Source organism: Dipodomys merriami, unplaced genomic scaffold, assembly GCF_024711535.1.
Source record: "Dipodomys merriami isolate MVZ:Mamm:240054 unplaced genomic scaffold, mDipMer1.0.p SCAF_62, whole genome shotgun sequence".
Lineage (NCBI taxonomy): Eukaryota > Metazoa > Chordata > Mammalia > Rodentia > Heteromyidae > Dipodomys > Dipodomys merriami.
Window position 1 is genome coordinate 5950049 of NW_027206202.1, and position 19549 is coordinate 5969597.

At 51.0% G+C, this 19549-nt stretch overlaps 1 protein-coding gene across 3 annotated transcripts in view; it reads right to left on the reverse strand.

The window, feature by feature from the left end:
- Window positions 1-2462: 2462 nt before the first annotated feature.
- The window catches only part of Polr3e (RNA polymerase III subunit E), a 28825-nt gene continuing 11738 nt past the window's right edge, over window positions 2463-19549 (reverse strand). For all 3 annotated transcript variants that reach the window (XM_070004350.1, XM_070004351.1, XM_070004352.1), the window contains 15 exons: window positions 18343-18450; window positions 17967-18016; window positions 16531-16650; window positions 15581-15666; window positions 15362-15406; window positions 15189-15280; window positions 14070-14190; window positions 10605-10686; window positions 9568-9627; window positions 9330-9487; window positions 8942-9003; window positions 8098-8627; window positions 5904-5981; window positions 4532-4657; window positions 2463-2879 (listed from right to left, as the gene is read on the reverse strand). In XM_070004350.1, the coding sequence (XP_069860451.1) occupies window positions 2823-2879; window positions 4532-4657; window positions 5904-5981; window positions 8098-8627; window positions 8942-9003; window positions 9330-9487; window positions 9568-9627; window positions 10605-10686; window positions 14070-14190; window positions 15189-15280; window positions 15362-15406; window positions 15581-15666; window positions 16531-16650; window positions 17967-18016; window positions 18343-18450 (1775 nt within the window). In that variant the 3' untranslated portion in view covers window positions 2463-2822. The remainder of the gene's footprint in view (window positions 2880-4531; window positions 4658-5903; window positions 5982-8097; window positions 8628-8941; window positions 9004-9329; window positions 9488-9567; window positions 9628-10604; window positions 10687-14069; window positions 14191-15188; window positions 15281-15361; window positions 15407-15580; window positions 15667-16530; window positions 16651-17966; window positions 18017-18342; window positions 18451-19549) is intronic.

The window sequence follows — 19549 nt, forward strand, 5'->3', positions numbered from 1 at the left end:
AAACTTTTGTTGACAACACTGGGACTCACACTCGAGGCCTGAGTGCTTTAGGCTTAATGCTGGTGCTCTACCACTTGAGCTACTCCTCCACCTCCAGCTTTTTGCTGTTTAATTGGAGCTGTCTCCAGGATTTTTCTGCCCAAGCTGATACTCTTTAGATCTGAGTCCTGAATAGCTATGATTACAGGCATGAGGCACTGGTGCCTGGCTTGTAGTATTTTTGTTCTCATCCTGGGGCTTGAACTCAGTGCCAGTGCTATCCCCGAGCTCTTATGCTCAAGGATGCTCTACCCCACAACCCCCACTACTATATCTAGCTCTTTGAGATGGTTCATTGGAGATAGAGTATCAGATTTCTCTGCCTGGGCTGGCCTCCAATTGCAACCCTCAAATCTTGGCCTAGTGAGTAGCTAGGGGTGAGCCACCGCACTTGGCTTTTGGGGTGAACATAAATGTATACAGACTTCTGTTCAAGTACATTTATTTTTTTATCCTGTGAGTCAACATTTTTTAAACACTTGTCAGATGTTGGCTTAACTGGGTGATGGTTCACACCTGTAATCCTAGCTACTCAGGAGACTTGAGATCTGAAAACCAGGGTTTGAACCCAGCCTGGGCAAGAAACTCCTGGAGACTGATCTTCAATTAGCCAGCAAAAAGCCAGCAGTAGAGCTGTGGCTCAAGTGGGAGAGTTCTAGCTTTGAGCAAGTAAGAAAGGGCAACACCCAAGGTCTGAGTACAAACCCCAGTAAGCACACACACATCTTTTCCAAGCTATGGTATATAAGGAGGATGATCGGTTCACGTTGTATTGTTGAAGTCTCATAAAGAGTACCTTTTATTATTCTCGATAAATATCTAAAAAAAAAAGTCAACGTTTTACAATTAACAGCTGTGGTATATCCAGAATATTTAATTGTGCCATGTTTGTCAGTCCTACTTACCAAGGATCTTGCTTTAACAATTTATGTCAAGCCGGGTACTGGCAGCTCATGCTGAGGATCGGGGTTCTAAGCTAGCCTGGTCAGTAAAGTCCCTGAGGCTCTTCTTTCCACTTAACCACCTAACAAAGGAACTGTGGCTCAAGTGATAAAGCTCCAGCCTCAAGCAAGAAAAGCTCAGGGATCAGCACCCAGGTCCCAAGCTCAAGTCCCAGGACCCGCACACACACACAAAATTTATGTCAAGAAAGTTGGTCATGGGCTGGGAAGGTGGCTCAGTGGTAGAGCACTTGCCTTGTATGCCTGAGGCCCTGGGTTCGATTCCTCAGCACCACATAAGCAAAAAGAAAAAAAAGCCGGTAGGGGCGCTGTTGCTCAAGTGGTAGAGTGCTAGCCTTGAGCTGAAGAGCTGAGGGACAGCGCCCAGGCCCAGAGTTCAGGCCCCACGACCGGACCCAAAAATAAATTTAAAAAAAAAAAAAAAAAAGTTGGTCATCTTTTGTTCTATTACATGTATTCAATTCTCCCCTTAAGGCAGTCATCCTGTGGACCAACAACCCTGGGCTCTGTTCCAGCCTTCATCTCCCCAATTCCTCAACCCTCCGGTTCAGTTATTATTTCTATACATTCCACCTGCAACTGTTCACTGCCTTCCTTCCTCTTAGTATGAGGCTCTCCTGGTGCCCATGCTGTCCCAAAGACAAGCCACCTCTTAACACTGTGGTCAGGGCCTAACAGGAATGCTAACATAAATGCAAATGCAAACGTTCTACTTGAAGGACTTCACACAGAGAGCAATGCAAAAAGTTTTGTATTTTAGGGGCTGGCTCAGTGGTAGAGTGCTTGCCTTGCATGCATGAGGCCCTGAGTTCGATTCTTCAGCACCACATAAGCAGAAAAAGCTAGAAGTGGTGCTATGGCTCAAGTGGTAGAGCGCTAGCCTTGAGCTGAAGAGGCTGCCCAGGCCCAGAGTTCAGGCACCATGACCGGCAAAAGAAAAAAAAAAAAAGTTTTGTTTTTTAAATTACATCTGGGGTTTGATAGGAGACTGAAATACATGTGAATTTAACCTGTTTTTTACTGTTACAGGCTGATGCAGTCCACATGCCTTCAAACTACTCCTAGGTCTCTCAATAGTACACTAATGTCTCAAGGGTACCCCCGAAATGACAGCAGCACCAAGATGCCAGTTTAGTGTCAGCATTTATTTTTAAAATACACAAAATAGAAATTTTTTTACATCAAAGTGTGATAAGCTCACTTGACACCGCTCCACACTTACCTGGTTTTGTTTCCTTCTTTGTGCAAACATTTCGAGGAGATGGTCTGATCCTAATTTTGTAAACAGCTGAGACTGTGATGTAAAGTAGGTGTTGTAAAAGGTAACACGGTCACCGAAACCCAACCAGGAAACCATTCAATTTGGTTTAATGAAATTGGCAGAAGTCTTAGTAAGATTAGATATTGGCTTGTAGACTTTTAAATACAAAAACCTTGAGGTTTTTTTTTTTTCTCTTCATCTTGTAAACATAACTTGTACTTTGTTGGCATTAAGTTTGAAAAGGAAAATATGAAACCATGATTTTCATCATCCTGCCCCAGTCAGCATACACTCTCTTTATTAGGAGAATGAACCAAATAATAAGCACAATACATGAGGAACTTCAAATTGTACTGCAGAGGTCCAGCTGGTTTCCGCTGGGCACGATCTCACTGAAGCCGACCCTGCTGTTCTCCGCTGGGCTGGGCAGGGCAGGGCGCAGGCCATGAGGCGGGCAGTGCCTACTGCTCTGTCTTCTCAGGCAAGTGGAGGCTCTATGCCCGGCTCCGCCACCCTTCCTTGGCTTGGCTATTCGTTGGGTTAGGGGTCTGCTACTATTGTCAAGACTGTACTGTCCCTTTAAGGTACCACATGCCGCCATAGCTTACACAGCAGTCCTACAGGAAAGAAGAGAAACAGGTTAAAGGACAGATCCTAGGAGAAAAGAAAACTTGTCTGTATGTCCAGAGTGATCGGGCAGATGTGTGATTCCTGGGCAGAATAAATGTGACACATGATAAGTATGCTGCTGCAGTAAATGTCCTCTCTTCCTTGAGGCTTGGTGCCTTTGTCTTAGGACATTTTAACAAGAACTACAAAATAAATGTGCTTTATAAATATCAAATATTGCTAAATTAACCAGAACAAAGACCTTAATTAACCAGAATTCAGTGCCTTTAGTGTTCAAGGTAACAGGTCAAATACAGGGATAAAAGTTAGGCACCACCTGGGGCTGGGAAGGTGGCTCAGTGGTAGAGTGCTTGCCTTGCATACCTGAGGCCCTAGGTTCGATTCCTCAGCACCACATAAGCAAAAAGAAAAAAACGAAGTGGCGCTGTGGCTCAAGTGGTAGAGCGCTAGCCTTGAGCTGAAGAGCTGAGGGACAGCTCCCAGGTCCAGAGTTCTGGCCCCATGACCAGACCCCCCCGCCCCCCGCAAAAAAAAAAAAAAAGGCACCATTGGCTCACACCTATATCATAGCTACTCAGGAGGCTGAGATCTAAAGCTCATGGTTCATAGCCAGAACGGGTAGGAAAGTCTGTGAAACTCTGATCTCCAATTAACCAACAGAAAACCAGAAGTGCTGCTGTGGCTCAAGTGGTAGAGCGCTAGCCTTGAGCTGGAGAGCTGAAGGACAGAGCCCAGGCCCAGAGTTCAAGCTCTACAACTGACCAGAAACAAACACACAAAAAAGGGTGGGGGCAATCATTCAAAGCTAGCCAGGGCAGGAAAGTCTGCGTGAGTATTAACCACGAGAAAAAAAAACAGAAGTGGTGCTGTTGCTCAAGTGGTAGAGTGTTCACCTTGAGCTGAAGAACAAAAAAAAAAAAAAAAAAAAAAAAGATGGCAAATGAAGGGATCTATAGATTCTAATGAGAAGGAATTAGAAGGAAATTTTCTTTTTCCTAAAGAAACAATGCAGACCAGAGGTCCCCAAAATGATGAGAGTCATTTAGAAAAGTTTGTTGAGGGTTGATTAACCATCAGAGAGCAGAAGTGGAGTCCAAACCTCATGAATGGCACACACATAAAAAGGATTCTATGCTGGTACTGGTAACTCTGGTCTGTAATCCTAGCTACTCAGGAGGCTGAGATCTGAGGACCAATGTTCAAAGACAACTTGGGCAGAAAAGTCCATGAGACCCTTATCTCCAATTGACCAGCAAAAGCCAGAAATGGTTCAAGTGATAGAATACTATAGCTTTGAACAAAAAAATCTGAGAAACAGCAACTAGATCCTGAGTCTAAGCCCTAACACACACACACACAGGTCTCTTGAAAGCTTACACCACACAGGTGTGAAGCCTGTGGCATCAATGGGAAATGGTGTAAGCTGTAAGGATGGAGTCAGGGTTCTAATGCATGTGTTGTTCTTTGGGAGGGTGCTCAATGCACCAATGCCGACCCACCAGCAGCTGTTGACTGCCAGAGCAGCTGACGTAATACACACCCAGCGGAACTCTGGTCCTTGCCACACAGCTGGCAACCTTGTGCTGCCACTGACTGAGCCCAGGCCACAGGTATGACAATGCGTGAGTGGTGGACATACCTTCAGCACTTTATCCACTTCCTGTTTGCTTAGATCTTCTCCACACTCTTGATTCAACCGAGACTGGATCATGTTCCGGCGCACCCGGTAATTTTTGGAAAAAATTTCAAGCAAAACCTGTCGATGCTTTAGTAGTAGAGATGTGTTATTACAGGAAACAGTGCTCCCAAAGTGAACCTCCCCAAGATACCCAGCGCAGTCTCTACTAACAGCCCTCACCCACCTCCCCTGCCCAAAGATGAGCACGTCTCCCCAACTGCCATTGCTTCAGACCCTGGTCAGGGTTGATGCATACATGAACGAGAGGGGCACAAGGACTCAGGACAAACAGTGTGGACATACTTCCAGAACAAACCCCGAGAGAGGAGTCTAACAAGCAAGGGTAGCCACACTTGAAACAGAATACTGTATCAACTTGACTAAGTCTAGACATAAAACATTACCACCACATCTAAGAAACAGAAGGCTGAAGAATGCCTTATACCCCAAACCAATACCCACTGGGCACCAGTGGCTCCTGGCTGTAATTCTAGCTACTCAGGAGACTGAGACCTGAAGTTCAAAGGTAGCCTGGTCAGGAAAATCCATGAAACTTGTGATAAAGCCGTGGCTCAACCAGTAAAGAGCACTACCCTAACCTTGGGCAAAAAGGAGTTTAGACACACACCGCCAGGCCCCGAGTTCAAGCCCAGTACATGTGCATGTACGTACATGTACGCACGTGCATGTGTGCGTGCACACACAGACACAGGACTATAAAATACTATTTGAAATGAGTGCTTTAAATTTATTAAGTCATTCTCCTCAGCCCACCTTTCACGTTCAGAAAAGTTATCTTTAGATCAATAAAACTTGGGGTAGGGGTAGGGAATGGGGGTGGCTCAGGCTCCATGGCTATACAGCCTACAAACACAGAGCCACTATTGAATTCACATTTCTGTTCTCTGAACACCTGAGACGCTCCCTTGCCAAGATGTGGCTAGTTAAAATAATCAACTTCTCTAACTTAAAATCCAAGCCTGGGACCTGCAGAGGAACGCTTTAGAATCCTACAGCCAGCAGCTCCTGAGAACATTTCTCTGCTCCCAGGCTACAAAACCCCGTGGGTGTCCCTGCCCCAGAGGAGCTGTGTGGAGGCTGCTACGCGACCCACTGCCAGTGCCACCGAACGCCAGGTACGTCCCAGAAACCCACTTCATTTGTTCAACTGTGCATCTACCGCATGTGACCCTTGGCGTTCAGGACCACAAGGTCTGCTTCCTGCCGTGGCTGGCCTCGCTGGAGCGGTAGAGTGGCCGGGAAGGCCGACAGCCTGAACGATGGGGTACAGCCCCGCCCCGACTCCCAGGAAGACAAGCAAAGGTTGCCTCACCTGATCACTCATGTCTCCAGACTCCCAGAGGGCGAACACCTTCTGCTCGTCCGGGGAAGCAGCACTCTGTGGGGGAAACTGGCCCAGGCCCAAGTGTGAGTTGGTCATTTGTCTGCCATGCAGCCCCACTGCCCTGCCCGCTCCCAGCCTGGGAAGCTGTGCTCCAAGCCCAGCCCTGCCGCTCACTGGCCGCCAGGCGAGCACGACGCCCACCATGGCCCTGGATGGAGGCAGCCAGCTTCGGATTCCTACCAACGGTCACGAGCTCAACCCTGCCTACAGCCTTCTACCCTGCATTTCCCTGAGGACCATGCAAGGCCCAGAGGCCCCGCCTCATTCTGGAGTCCCCCAGGCCACTGGGTTCGGCAGGGTCCACAGGTGGACCGGGAAAGGGGTGGCACAGACCTGACCTAGAGGGGAGAAGAAAAAAATGGGGGGAGGGGTTTCCCCAAACCATGAGTAGCAGCAGTTCTGGAAACCCTGATGTGGGCTTTATACAGTATCACTTAATCATAAGAAACCATGCAGTGCCAGAGTACTGCTGAGCCCATGTCTCCAAGAGGAAGAAGGCAAGCCGAGGCCGCGCAGCTGGCGAAGAACAGGGTAGCGTTTTGTTTTGTTTTTTGGTGCTGGAACTCGGGGTCTGGGTGCTGTTCCTGAGCTCTTTTCATTCAAGGCCGGTGCTCTTCCAGTGGAGCCACATCCCCACTTCCAGCTTTGTGATGGTTAACTGGGGCTAAGAATCTCACTTTTCTGCATAGACTGGCTTTCAAGTTTAATCCTTGGATCTCAGCCTCCTCAGCAGCTAGTATTATAGGTATGAGCCACTGGCACGTGTGCCTCTTTTTTTTGGGGTCCGGTTTTGGGGCCTGAACTCTGGGCGCTGTCCCTCAGCTCTTCAGCTCAAGGCTAGCGCTCTACCACTTGAGCCACAGTGCTACTTCCCGGCTTTTTTTCTTTTTGCTTATGTGGTGCTGAGGAATCGAACCCAGGGCATCATGCATGCAAGGCAAGCACTCTACCACTGAGCCACCTTCCCAGCCCCACGTGTCCCTCTTTTTGAGACAGGTTTCCTTAGCCCAAATTGGCTTCCAACTTACAATTCTGGGATCACAAGCAAGGCTTTCGCACTCAGCTTAAAGTGAGAGTCTCCTTGCTTTTCCTAGGCTTCCTCTCTTATGTAAAAAGAGAAGCCTCTCAGCCAGTCAAGACCTGGGGGCTCCCTGCAGAGACGGGGCCAACCAAGGAGGAGGATGCGCAGGTGCGGTGAGAGCGCCAGGACATCTGAGCAGCCCATACCCTCCGCACCTGCCCAGCCCGTGCCTGTGCGGGCAACTCACAGACATCAGGCTGATGCCCTGCCCTCATGCGTCCCAGCGCACACAGAAGGGTCAGCAGAGAGCTACACCCACCTGCTGGGAGGCCAAGGGCCCCAAATCTCAGTACCTTCTAGAGACCTTGCCAAGGAGGCTCCCTGCCAACAGGGCCAGGCCCCTGGAGGCAGCTGGCCGGCCTGGGATCCACAGGGCCTCCTGTCCTAGTTTCTGCTCCCCACGCACAGGCGGGACCCTTGGCCTAGAGTACCACAGGGGTCACCGGGCCCTGGCGCTATCCACATCAACTCTCCCTCATCTGAGAGGCGGGCAGCCTCCCCTTAGCCCATTTGCTGCCAGGGCTGAGTAGTGCTAGGAGGAGAAAGCCTCCACCATGGTCTCCTTTAGGCTATGGCTGGGCACCTCATCCCTGCCAAAGGACCATATCCACACACAGGGCTCCACCAATGCCGCCATTACAGGCCTCCTGGCTGGCAGGACAAAAGCCTGGGTACCAGTGGCCCACCAGGACCCAGGTCCAAGCTGTGGAGAAGGCTTGATTCATGGTCACTGAAGCATGCAATGCAGTAACCCTTAACTTGCTTCCCGGGAGGTGAGATATCCACAAGAAGAGCCTATTCTCTAACCCTCACCGCGAGCCAGGCCCTTCAAGCCCCATGTGGTCCTTCCCAAACTCCTGTGTACAAAACCCAGCAGCATCCCACTTCAGAGGGGGACGTGGAGCCCCACTGAGGTACTCATGTAGCCACTACACACGTACTGAGGGCGCTGCCCACTCATGTGGAGCTTCTAGAAGCCCATCAACACCACTCCCCTCTACCCCCCACAATGCACTGTGCTCGGGCACAGCCTCTACTTACAGGCACCAGTATCTGCTTGCACCCCGCGGCCAGCACCGTGTCCTGCAGCATGCGGTCCGAGATGCCACTGAAGAGCATGTGGCCCGGCGGCAGGCTGGCCAGGTGCAGGTTGAAGAGGCGTTTCAGTTCGCTCAGCGTGAGCACAAACTGTCTCTGAAAGGTGGCCGTCACAAAGGCCATGAGTTCCCGGGCTACGGGGGTGCTGGCACAGCCGGGGGGCGGGTGCCCATTGAAGCTGTCCCCGGCCAGAGCCCGCCCAGCAGGAAGCCCATTGGCCAGCCTGTTGCTGAGGCCACCGCCACCACTGGGTGTGGTGTCCATGGGCTCCTCCTCCTCCACATCCTGCTCGTCCTCATCCTCTCCCTCCTCACTCAGTGGCTCCTGCTTGATCTGCACACTGGTCAGGACTGCAGGTCCCTGCACCTGCTCCTTCCGCCGCTGCAGTTCCCGCTCCAGAAGTACGTGGTTCTGCTGGGCCTTGCTTTTGGCTACCTGGACTCGCTGCTCCCCGGAGATCAGCACCGCAGGCCCTGTGGGGTGATGGGCTGACGTCAGGAGCCAAGTGCTTTCTCTCCCCACACCGGGCTCAGGTGGGACTGGGCTACCCCACCAGGAGGAAGGAGGGCTGAGTAGGTCAAGTTCCACGTGTGGAGTGGCATTGCCAATCTCTAGACTGGACAGAGCCCACACCCAGCTCCGGAGGACACAGGCCTCAGGGGCTGCCCCCAGCTGTCTGTGGAAGGAAGAGGGGAGGGGAACAGCGAAAGCCACACATCCCCACCACGACCTATATTCTGGGCCAGAAGGACTGAGCTAGGTTTACCTGGCCTAAAGCCCCACACACCTGCCTGTCCGTCTGGCTTCTTTGGCATGGTCTCCTTCACAAGATTATAGACTTTTTCTAACCTGGAAAGAAAAGAGAAGCATTTGAACTCTAAGGCACGACCCTGATTGCTGCTTAATATGCTCAAGCCCTCGAAGCCCAGACGCTGTAGTCCCTGGAGAGCAGCAGAGCCGGGCCAGGGCAGGTGATGCCAGGGCCCGATGCCTCTCCCTCCCTTCCCAAGGCCACGGGAACTCGCAGCTCTGCTCACTGGGGGCTGTGACCAGTGTGGGTCCTGTGTTGGGAGGGCTCAGGGCTCAGGGACTATCCACCAGCATGGAGAACTGCTCAGGGCCGTGGCTCTCGCCTGCCTCCTGGCTCTGCCTTCATCCCACCCTGCAACTCTTACTTAGCCTGGATGCCCGTCCATAGCATGTGCTGCCGCTGAACCACATCTGGATGCTTCTTGATGAACTCCCCATCGTGGGGCAGAATGAACTCCCAGCCTTTGTTGACCCTCACCACAGCCATGTGCTCCAGCAGGTCCTTCACATCCTCCGCGCAGAGCTGCAGGGAGGAGCGAGTAAGGCCCACCCTCCTGGGGGCCTTTGGCAAGCGGGCCCCGGGGCTCAGAAGGATGCACTTACCTTGGTCACTGCTGCTACCTCCTTCCTCACCACCCAGCGGCTCTGTGTGAACTTCCACATCTGAGGGAGAAAAGCAGCAGGTTCCCAGAGGTGGTGTGAGAGGACGGCTGGAGCCTGCAGCAGCCCTGGGCACATGGACCAGGGTGCTCCGCACACTTCTGCCCCAGCCACGGGCCTTGGCAGCGAGTCCTCCACCTCTCTGTCTTCTCCACCCCTCTGCTGGTACAGAGTCCATCTTCTACTCCATGGGGACCAAAGCGCCCCATAAGCCAGGCTCTGTCCACCTCGTCATTGCCACATCCCCAATGCTTCCTGAAACATGTCACGATTTGGTAGGCGACTCTGGGCCTGGCACGACCCCGGGTACTCTGCATGGGCAGCCTGGCATGCCACTTCCTGGAAACCCCCCATGCCCCGCGAGCCTCACCCCACCCTGGAAATTCTCACATCCCCTGCCTTCTTCACAGGGTACCTGGCAGAGGTGAGGGTGGGTGTCTGAGATCTGACCCTTTCCCTGCAGAGGGGGTGGGCACTGGGCATGGGGATTTGAGGCACTTGGACCCTACAGATGAAATCACACCCACCAGACCCACTAACTGCCCACAGGAACCGGGAGAAATCACCGACTCCAAGCTCCCTGGGACAAGGCCGTCCCGTGGGTGGGCATTAAGTCACCATGGACAGCTCCAAAGGACAAGTTTCAGGAAGCTCCAAGCTCAATGCCAGGGTCTAAGGAGGCAGTGAAAATCCCTAAGACCTGGAGCCTGGCACCCTGGAGGGGCGTTTAAACTCTGCATCTGGGAGGGGAGCCACAAGTCCTGGACCCTGTGGGTTATGGACTCCGTAGGGCCAGATTGCCCAATTATTCATGACCACTAGAAATCTACCCACTCTCATCTGCCCAGATCCACAATGCAGGCAAGACTCGTCAAGTACTGCTTGGCCAATGAACAAAGGGTCTGAGGAAGGAGAAAGGCAGAGGGGAAGCTCGAGGGCAGCTTCCATACCTGCACCAGGGCCAAAACCCGGGTACTTACCACAAAGTCTCGGCCTCGGCAGAGCACCTCAGCAGGGACCCCGCTGTGAGGGCTGGAGGAGTCCTTGGGGTACAGGATGTCACTGCCAGACAAGGGGAAGGAGGAGTCGGTCAGTCCTCATCCTCGATCCTCGACCCCCCCCCCGTGAGAAAGGGCAGTATGCCACACTGCACCCCAAGAACTCTGCCCAGAGCCCACAGGGGAAATCCATGTAAAGTTATATATGGCATCAAGATAAATGGTCTGGCAGGGGTGACACTAAACAAGATGCATTATACTCATTCATGGATTAAACCTCTTTGTGAGCCAGGCACCGGGGGCATAGGCCTGTAATCCTAGTTATTCAAGAGCTCAGATCTGAGAATGGTAGTTCAAAGCCAGCCTGTGCAGAAAAATCCCCATAACCATTATCTCAAATTAGCCACCAAAAAGCCGCAAGTGGAGCTATGGCTTAATGGCAGAATGCTAGATTGGAGCACAAAGCTCAGGGCCAGCACCCAGACCTTAAGTTCAAGCTTTAGGACTGGCAGCAAAAATGAAACAAAAACCTCTTGGTAGGACTACTTCCAGGTACTAAATAAATTATAATTAAAGAGACAAAAGAGAGCAGGTATGTGTGAGCTGAAGTCACAGATCAGAGGATGGGCCTGGCAAACATTGGGAACGTCAGGGTAAAGGCTAGAGGGTCTCCAGTGTGACTCCACCCCATCCCATCCTTAGCCCTGGCCTGGCCTCCGCTCCCCTGGCTTGGTGCCTCTGCTGAAGGTCCTCTTGCCCCCTGTCCAGTCCTGGCCAGCAGCCACCTAGGACCTATGCACTCAAGCTGACCTCCAGGGCTGGGAGCATGGCTCAAATGGGAGAGGCTCTGCAAGCACATGCAAGGCCCTGAGTTCCAATCTCAATACCATCAAAACAAAACAGTTGAGCTTCATGGATATGGGGATGTGGCATGTTATGTGCGCACACACCAACCAGAACAAAACAAACAACAGCTCTGTGGAGGACTTGCAGTGAGACACCTGGTACCTGCCCCTGGGCTAGTCCTTAGATGCGTGACGGGACGGCCACTCGCGGATTCTGTGGCATAACTAGGTAAGTGTCCCTTAACAAGGGATGAAGGGCCAGGGCAAAGCTCTTCCACAGGGAACGTCTGGGCAAATGAGGACACCAGGCAGCACACTGAAAGGGCACCACCATGGAGCAGTAACACAAACGCACTTTATAAACGGCTTTGGACAACCCATTGTGAAATGATGGAACTTTGTGCAGTGAATTCGTTTTTGAAAAAAAAAAATGTGCAGCTTAAAAAAAATACAGCTTCTGACATTTCACTGTACTATTTACCTTAGCACTACATTACTCAAAAAAAGTGAGTTTTTACCGATATACTTACTTCAAGTGACACCCTGTATTTACTAAGGGGGCTGCGTGTGCTAGAAGCCATAATGGCACTAGGGACATACGGTGGGAAATGGCAGTCAGGGGAGGAAGCAGCTAGTCTAATGGAGGAATCACAGGAGAAAGGAAACTATGGAATGGCATCCAATCACAACTTATCAACTATGAACCCAAAGAGGCCATGGAAGAAGAAATCCACCCTCTGCCATGGTGTAAAGAAACTGCAGCAAGACAAACTCTCCCAAGCAGCCTAAGGTAAACAAAGGAAGACCTCAACTCAACAAGGATCAGACTGCCAGCAGACTTCTAACAAAAACAAAGTCAGCACAGGGCAAATCTTTGTGTGAAGGGAAGAAATCACCTCAGGAATTAATTCTACATTCCATAAAAACATTCTTCAAGAAGAAAAGTGAGCAGGGCTCACTCAGGAGGCTCAGATCTGAGAATTGTGATTCCAAGCCAGAGCAGGCAGACAAGTCCATGAGACTCTTGTCTCTAATAAACCATCAGAAAGCTGTAAGTGGAGGTGTGGCTCAGTGGCACAAAAAAGCTAAAAAAGCTAAAAAAGCAAAAAAGCTAAAAAAACAAGCCAGGCACTAGTGACTCACGGCTGTAATCCTAGCTACTCAGGCTGAGACTGAGGATAGTGGTTCAAAGCCAGCCTGGGAAAGAAAGTCTGAGAGACTCTTATCGCCAATAAACCACCAGAAAACTCGAAGTAGTTCTGTGGCTCAAGTGGTAAAGCACTAGCCTTGAGCTGAAGAGCTCAGCGACAGCGCCCAGGCCCCAGAGTTCGAGCCCCACAACCGGGGGAAAAAAAAAAAAAAAAAGCTTAAAAAACAGCATCCAGGCCCAGACTTGAAGCCCTAGTACCCACCCACCCCGCAACACACACCAGACGTTTCAGATAAAGCACTTTTCAGGCAGAAGAACATTATTCTGATAGAAACAAACAGAAGTGATTCAGGAATAACAAGCAGAAGAAGGGAAAGAAACATATAAAGACAGCTGACTGGTTAAGTTTTGGCCTCTGGGGAGTATAGTACAGATGAAAAATACACCAACCCTGCAGCAGAGAGCAGAGAAGGATAAACAAACCAATCTAAGATTCTGAACTATCTTAAAAGAGGGTAAAAAGCTATATGATTGCAAGCTGAAACTACAACGTAACCACTAAAGAATCAAATTGAAAAAAACAAAACAAAACACAAAAAACCATCCAGGTGTTGCAGTACACATATATGCCCATGTCTATAATCCCAGGTCTCTGGAGACCTGGTTAGGAGACTGAGTTCATGCCAGCTTGGATTCCACAATAACACCCTGCCTTTAAACAAAAACAAGACAAAGCCAGGACAGTGGCTCATGTCTATAATTCTAGCTATGCAGGAGGCTGAGATCTGAGCATCAAGGTTCAAAGCCAATCTGGGCAGAAAAGTCTGTAAGACAATCTTCCATTAGCCAGCCAAAGGCTGGACTGAAGGCAATTTAGCGCCAACAGTAGAATGCCAGCTTTGAGCGAAAAAGCCAAGGGAGAGATCAAGTCTCAGTTCCCGCACGCACACACACACACACACAAACCAAACCTAGTAGAAGGTAAAATGAATGTAATATCCATTCAGCCACCAAAACTGGAGAACAGAAACTTCATTCTTTCCTCCTGAACTACCTTATACCTCTGGAGAGGAAACAGAGGGCAAACAGCACTCACAGAAGGAGTACCTTGGAGACTCAGAATTCCCTTGGTTCCTGCACGTTTCCAGCAACTGCTATGTTCCCTTGGCCACTTGGCCATACAAAAAGCCACCCATGTCCTACTGGGGTGATCTGAGTGCCTGCAGAATTTCACTTTTCTTTGGAGGGTAGGAAAATATTTCAAGATGTCTCTAACAAATAAATGTCTCTCAATAAAGACAGCTTTCTCCATTCCAATTTTTATAATATTTTTCTAAATAACATTAAAAAAATTAAATATAGGCAGAGCATGTAGAAAATATTATGGTAGGGTTTAGACCCAAGAAATCATCAATTACATCAAACTTAAATGGATCATCCAGAGCAGCTTACCTCTTCACCACCCAGTTTCCTTGGACCAACATCGCCACCTTCTGGATGCCACGCAGAACAGCCACGGAGTCCACTGAGGGGCCCAGCAGGCTCATCAAATGGGCAAAAGGCATGACCTTCACTGAAGTAAACATAGGAGACAAAGGCTCAGGAGACCCAAGGAGAGACCTGGCCCACCCCCCCTCCCTGTCAGAGTCTGCCCAGCCCCAGGCTCTTGTAGCCGTCTCTGAACAAGAGTAACAGGGGCATCCTGAACAGTGATGGCTGTCGCTGGCTGACTGCTCGTGGGCAAGAAGCAATCAGGGAGGAAGGCAAACAAACATAAAGGAGGAAGAAGACTCACTCCTCAGCCTAGAGAAGGTTCAAACTCATGCTTACCTGGCCCTGACAAAGTGGCAGAGCCAGAATTTCAACCCAGACCTCTGGCTCCATATTTGTGCCCTTTGTCACTGCTCTGCTGGCCCCAAGGGAGCATGGGCACAGGCTGGGGAAGGCCCAGAGTGCCCTGAAGAATGCCAGGGTCTGCTGGCACTGCCAAGCACAGAGGGAAACTCATGTGGCACCTCAGAGGAGGACCCCAGGGCTTGGGTTGGCAATGAACCAGCTAGCAGCCCCTCAGCCTTTAAGAAGGCCGTCCCAACTGTGCAAAGCGGGAGACACCCAGATATCAGGCAGGGGAAGAACTTTACCACTAAAATGACCCAAGTCCCCAGTCATGTGCAGGACTCAGCCCTGCAGACGCCTCATCCTTGAACCCTCCCAAGCATCGTGAGCTGCTTTCTTTTTAGGTCCAAGACCAGGTCTCAAACTCAGTACCTGATATTTTTGCTCACTGACTAGCACTCTACCAATTGAGCCATGCCCCCAACCACAATCCTCAACTTTTTTTATAGACTATCTGAGACTTAGAAGGTCAAGTAACCTACTGCAGGTCCCCAGAGTAGGCAGATGTCAAAGAAGGCTCAGAGTTATGGAGCGGAGCCTGCTACCCTGCCCAGGATGGCGCTGCAGAGCTGGGTGCTCTGGGGAGCAGGGCCTCTGGCTTTGTCCCGAGACCTCAGACTGTCCCACAGACTCATGTTTGCAGTAGTGGGTAGAACTGGGGTCCCCTGTACCTACCATTCTTCATTAGGATCTTAATCTGGTCGGCCAGGGGCAGTGTCCGCAGCTGGGCCATGGACAGAACGTTGCTGGGGGCCACAGGCTTGTCTCTGTTATCATGGGAGTGAGTCACGGGTTAGAGGAGGCTGGGGGCGAGGGGAGTGAGGAAGAAGCCCCAGCCCCTTACTCACTTCTCCTCCTCCGGGCTGGGTGGCATCAGCATCATGAGGTATTCACTGCAGGAAAATGGCTATGATTAAAGCTCCACCCCTCCCCGTGAGTACCAGCCACTGCTGGACAGGAAGGAGCTTCCTCAGTGGCTGCTCCAGGTGCAATATATGACAGATGAAGCCCTTCCTCCCCTGCCCACGTAGAGAAGGGGCCTCGGTCCCAGCATCCGCCAGTCTCACCTGGGCGACTTGACGAGCTCCGTGTTCTCCACCCCACCGGAGCCCTGGCACAGCAGGTACTGCCGCTCATGCTCTGAGCGGCTATCCTGTTGGGGGAGGGACGGAATGGAGAGGTCAGGCAACGCCCCCCTCCAGGCCTCTCTCCAATCCTGCCCTCAACCTTTGCCTCACCTCCCACTCTAGACACAGGCCCATTCAACCTGAGCCCAGAACCCCAGGCCTTGCCTGACATCCTATCTATAACACAGAGACACTATCAGCAACAGCCAAATCCTAGCTCAGACTCTGAGCAGCAGACTCTAGTCACTCCAATGGCTAGCCATATGCTCGGCTCATCTACAAAGTAACTCTACCAAGTTTTACCATTCCCATTTTACAGACAAGGAGAAGAGTTGAGAGATTTAGGTAACTTGCCTACACTCACACGGTAGGAAATATACAGTATATATAGAAAGTCTGACCCTGAGTCTGAGGCTCTGTGAGTATAAGCCTCCTCCAAAAGGCTCCAGAGAAACGAGCATGGGGAGCTAATATTCAACTGCTCGCCTCTCATGCAGTTTTAAGGTAAGGTTCCAAAGCCAGTGTATGAACTAAAAATTGGGCACAGAGCAAATCTATCCCCCCCCCACCCCCGCCCCAAGGGACACAGAGAACCTTGAGGCCTGCGACAGATGGCAGATGCTCTAGGGTGGCACCTGATGACAGTGATGTAACCAAACACTAGCCCCACTGTGAGCCCAGCAAGCTGTTCCCACTCCACGAGTGCCCTGAGGGAGATCCCCTCCCCCAAAAACAGGAACCCTAGGCTGGCCTCTCCAACCCCACACCTGGCGCAAGCTAAGCGGGATGGGTAGAAGAAGACACACCAAGTACCCACAGGACTTCCCTGCTACTTGGCCAGGACTTAGCACTGAAGTGAGGCAGAGGAGAAGAGCGTGGGGGCTGCTCACCCTCAGGCCACAGTAGTGCAGCTGGACCCAGGGCTCCTCCGCCTGCTTCTTCTGCAGGAACTCATATGACTGCACTCGCCGTTGGCGGGCCTGCTCCGACTCCGGCCTTGAAAACCGCACCTGGGGGTGGGGGGGTGACATGCCTTCAGCCTGTCCCTTTCCCGAAGCTGTGCCCACACAGAGGCATTCCCACGCCTCCTTGCTCTTCATTTCCTGATGCAGGCACCCACATCCTGTCTATGAGCCACTCATACAGACCAGGGCAAGAGAGCTGTGGCTTCCATCTGTCCTGCCATGAGGCTCATGGGGTTCATAAATATACCCTTAGCATATGTAAGGACACCCAACAAGCTGCCAGAGAGACAAGACTCCTGCAGCCCCGCTACCATCGTCAGTTTAGGCTCCACCATCCATAAGATGAGCCAGCGTCCAGTCCACAGGTCAGCCTCTTGAGATTTGTGCAATACTTCTCTTTTATTTATTTATTTATTTATTTATTTATTTTTTGGTCGGTCGTGGGGCTTGAACTCTGGGCCTGGGCGCTGTCCCTCAGCTCTTCAGCTCAAAGCGAGCGCTCTACCACTTGAGCTACAGCACCACTTCCGGTTTTCTGGTGGTTTATTGGAGATAGGAGTCTCACGGTCTCTCCTGCCTGGGCTGGCTTTGAACCGCGATCCTCAGATCTCAGCCTCCTGAGTAGCTAGGATTATAGGCATGAGCCACCAGCGGCCAGCTTAATACTTCTCTTTTAAAACTCATGGCAACCTACAACCACTTCAACGGGGGACCCTGACACACCATTAATATTCTCATCATCTCTCTCAAAGGCAGGGATAAAGCACTAAGGTGGTGACTAGTCATCTGTGCACCACTGAAAGTACAGGAGAATCACGTAAGTAATAAACATGGGGCCTTGTGAGCTCACTGGTGATCCCTAGGCCATAGCTTCCTATTTAAGACAACCAGATGCCAGGCACCGATGGCTCATGCCTGGAATCCTAGCTACTCAGAAAGCTGAGATTTGAGGATCGTAGGTTGAAGCCAGCTCAGGAAGAAAAGTCTATGAGACTCTTACCATCAATTAATCACCAAAAAAGGCCCAAAGTAGTGCTATGGATCAAGTAGTAGAATGCTAGCATTGAGCAAAAAAGCTTAGGCCCTGAGTTCAAGTCCCAGGACTGGAACAACAACAACAACAAAAAAAGACAGCCACAATCCTAGATGCACACCTATGGGGTTCCCCTCCTGCATAGAACAAAGCTGTTCTGCTAAGAGCAACAACTCAGCTGAGCAGAGGTGGCCAGCTGGCTGCCAGCCACCCAACAGGAAGGAATGCCCCCCACACCCAGAGCAGGTAGGCCCCTTGTGGCTCAGGCCCTCCACCCTTTGCTATCCTTCAGTGTAAGCTGTTTCCCTCACCCAGGGCCAGAGCTCACCGTGATCTGCTTCACATCTTCTTCCGCCTCGTCCTGTGAAGAGTCCCCGGCTGCAAGGGAAGCAAGCAGCCACTAACAGCTCTGCTGGGGCTGCTTGCCCTGCCCTGCCCTGCCCTGCTTCCGTATCACCCTCAAGAAACTGATCGGGCGCCTGGAACTCACCAGCAATCAACAGACAGATGCCTAAATGGCAGTCTCCACTGGGGACAGTTCTTACCCCCAGGTCATATGGAAATGTGAGACTTTTTGGTTGCTTCAAATGTGGGGGTAACAAGAGTGGATAGAGGGATGCTAAGTGTCCCCCAACCTGACCCAAGCCACCCCGCCAAAACCACAGATGGCAGACAGACAGCATGGCAGGGAAGCCAGGGCTCACCCTCGTTGGCCGCCTCCCTCTCACGGTGCTTGGCATCTGCCTTATCCAGGTAGGAGAAGCTAGGCCGCAACTGTAGAATGCCATGTAAAGGCGTCAGGTGGAGCTCACCTGGCAGAGGAAGATGGGCTTGAATCTGCCTCTAGGAACCAAAGCCAATACACCCAGCTTGGCTCAAGTCACCAAAGTCCAATTTGGCCTACAGCCAAACAGCCTCCTAAAAGTGTCTGCTCAAAGCCACTTTCTGCAGGCCACCTCCCAACCAGTCCCCCTGCTTCCCTGGAATTACTGTTCCTGCCTTCCTGGGTAGCTAACCAGACTCCTCCCACTATCCCACTCCACAGGGAAATAGATTTCCTCTCCTTTTCTTTTTTTGTCAGTCCTAGGGCTTGTACTCAGGGCTTGGGTACTGTCCCTGAGCTTCTTTTGCTCACTCTTTATCACTTGAGCCACAGTACTGTTTCCAGCCTTTTCTGTTTATGTGGTCTAAGGAATCGAACCCAGAGCTTCAAGCATGTTAGGCAAACACTCTACCATTAAGCCACATTCCCAGCCCCCATTCTTTTTTTTGGACAGTTTCGGGGCTTAAACTCTAGGCCTGGGCGCTGTGCCTGAGCTTTTCTGCTCAAGGACAGCACTCTACAACGGTGAGCCACAGCTATACTTCTGGTTTCCTGGTGGAAGAGTCCCACAGCCTTTCCTGCCCAGGCTGGCTTCCAAACCGCCATCCTCAGATCTCAGCCTCCTGAGTAGCTAGGATTACAGTGTGAGCCACTGACACTCAGCGACTCTCCTTTTCATCCTTCCCCGATAAAACCTTGTCCAATTTGCTAAGAAATCTATTTGCGAATGCTAATGTGACTGCAGAAGTAGCTTGCCTGCTACAGTACAGTGCAGGAGTATATGATCTGACTACAGGAAATGTGGCTTTAAAAAACTACAACCTTGAGATACAGTTCAAAATCAAAGATTAAGCTGGGTACCAGTGGCTCACACCTGTAATCCAACTACTCAGGAGACTAAGATCTGAGGATCGCAATTTAAAGCCAGCCCTGGCAGCAAAATCCTTGGGACTCTTATCTCTAATCACCAAAAAGCCAAAAGAGGTTGTGGCTCAAGTGGTAGAGTGCTAGCCAAGAAGGGGGAAAAAAAGCCAAGACTATAGTTCTTTGACCCCGCTTTTGATTTTGTTCTCATTTCCTGGGGTTTA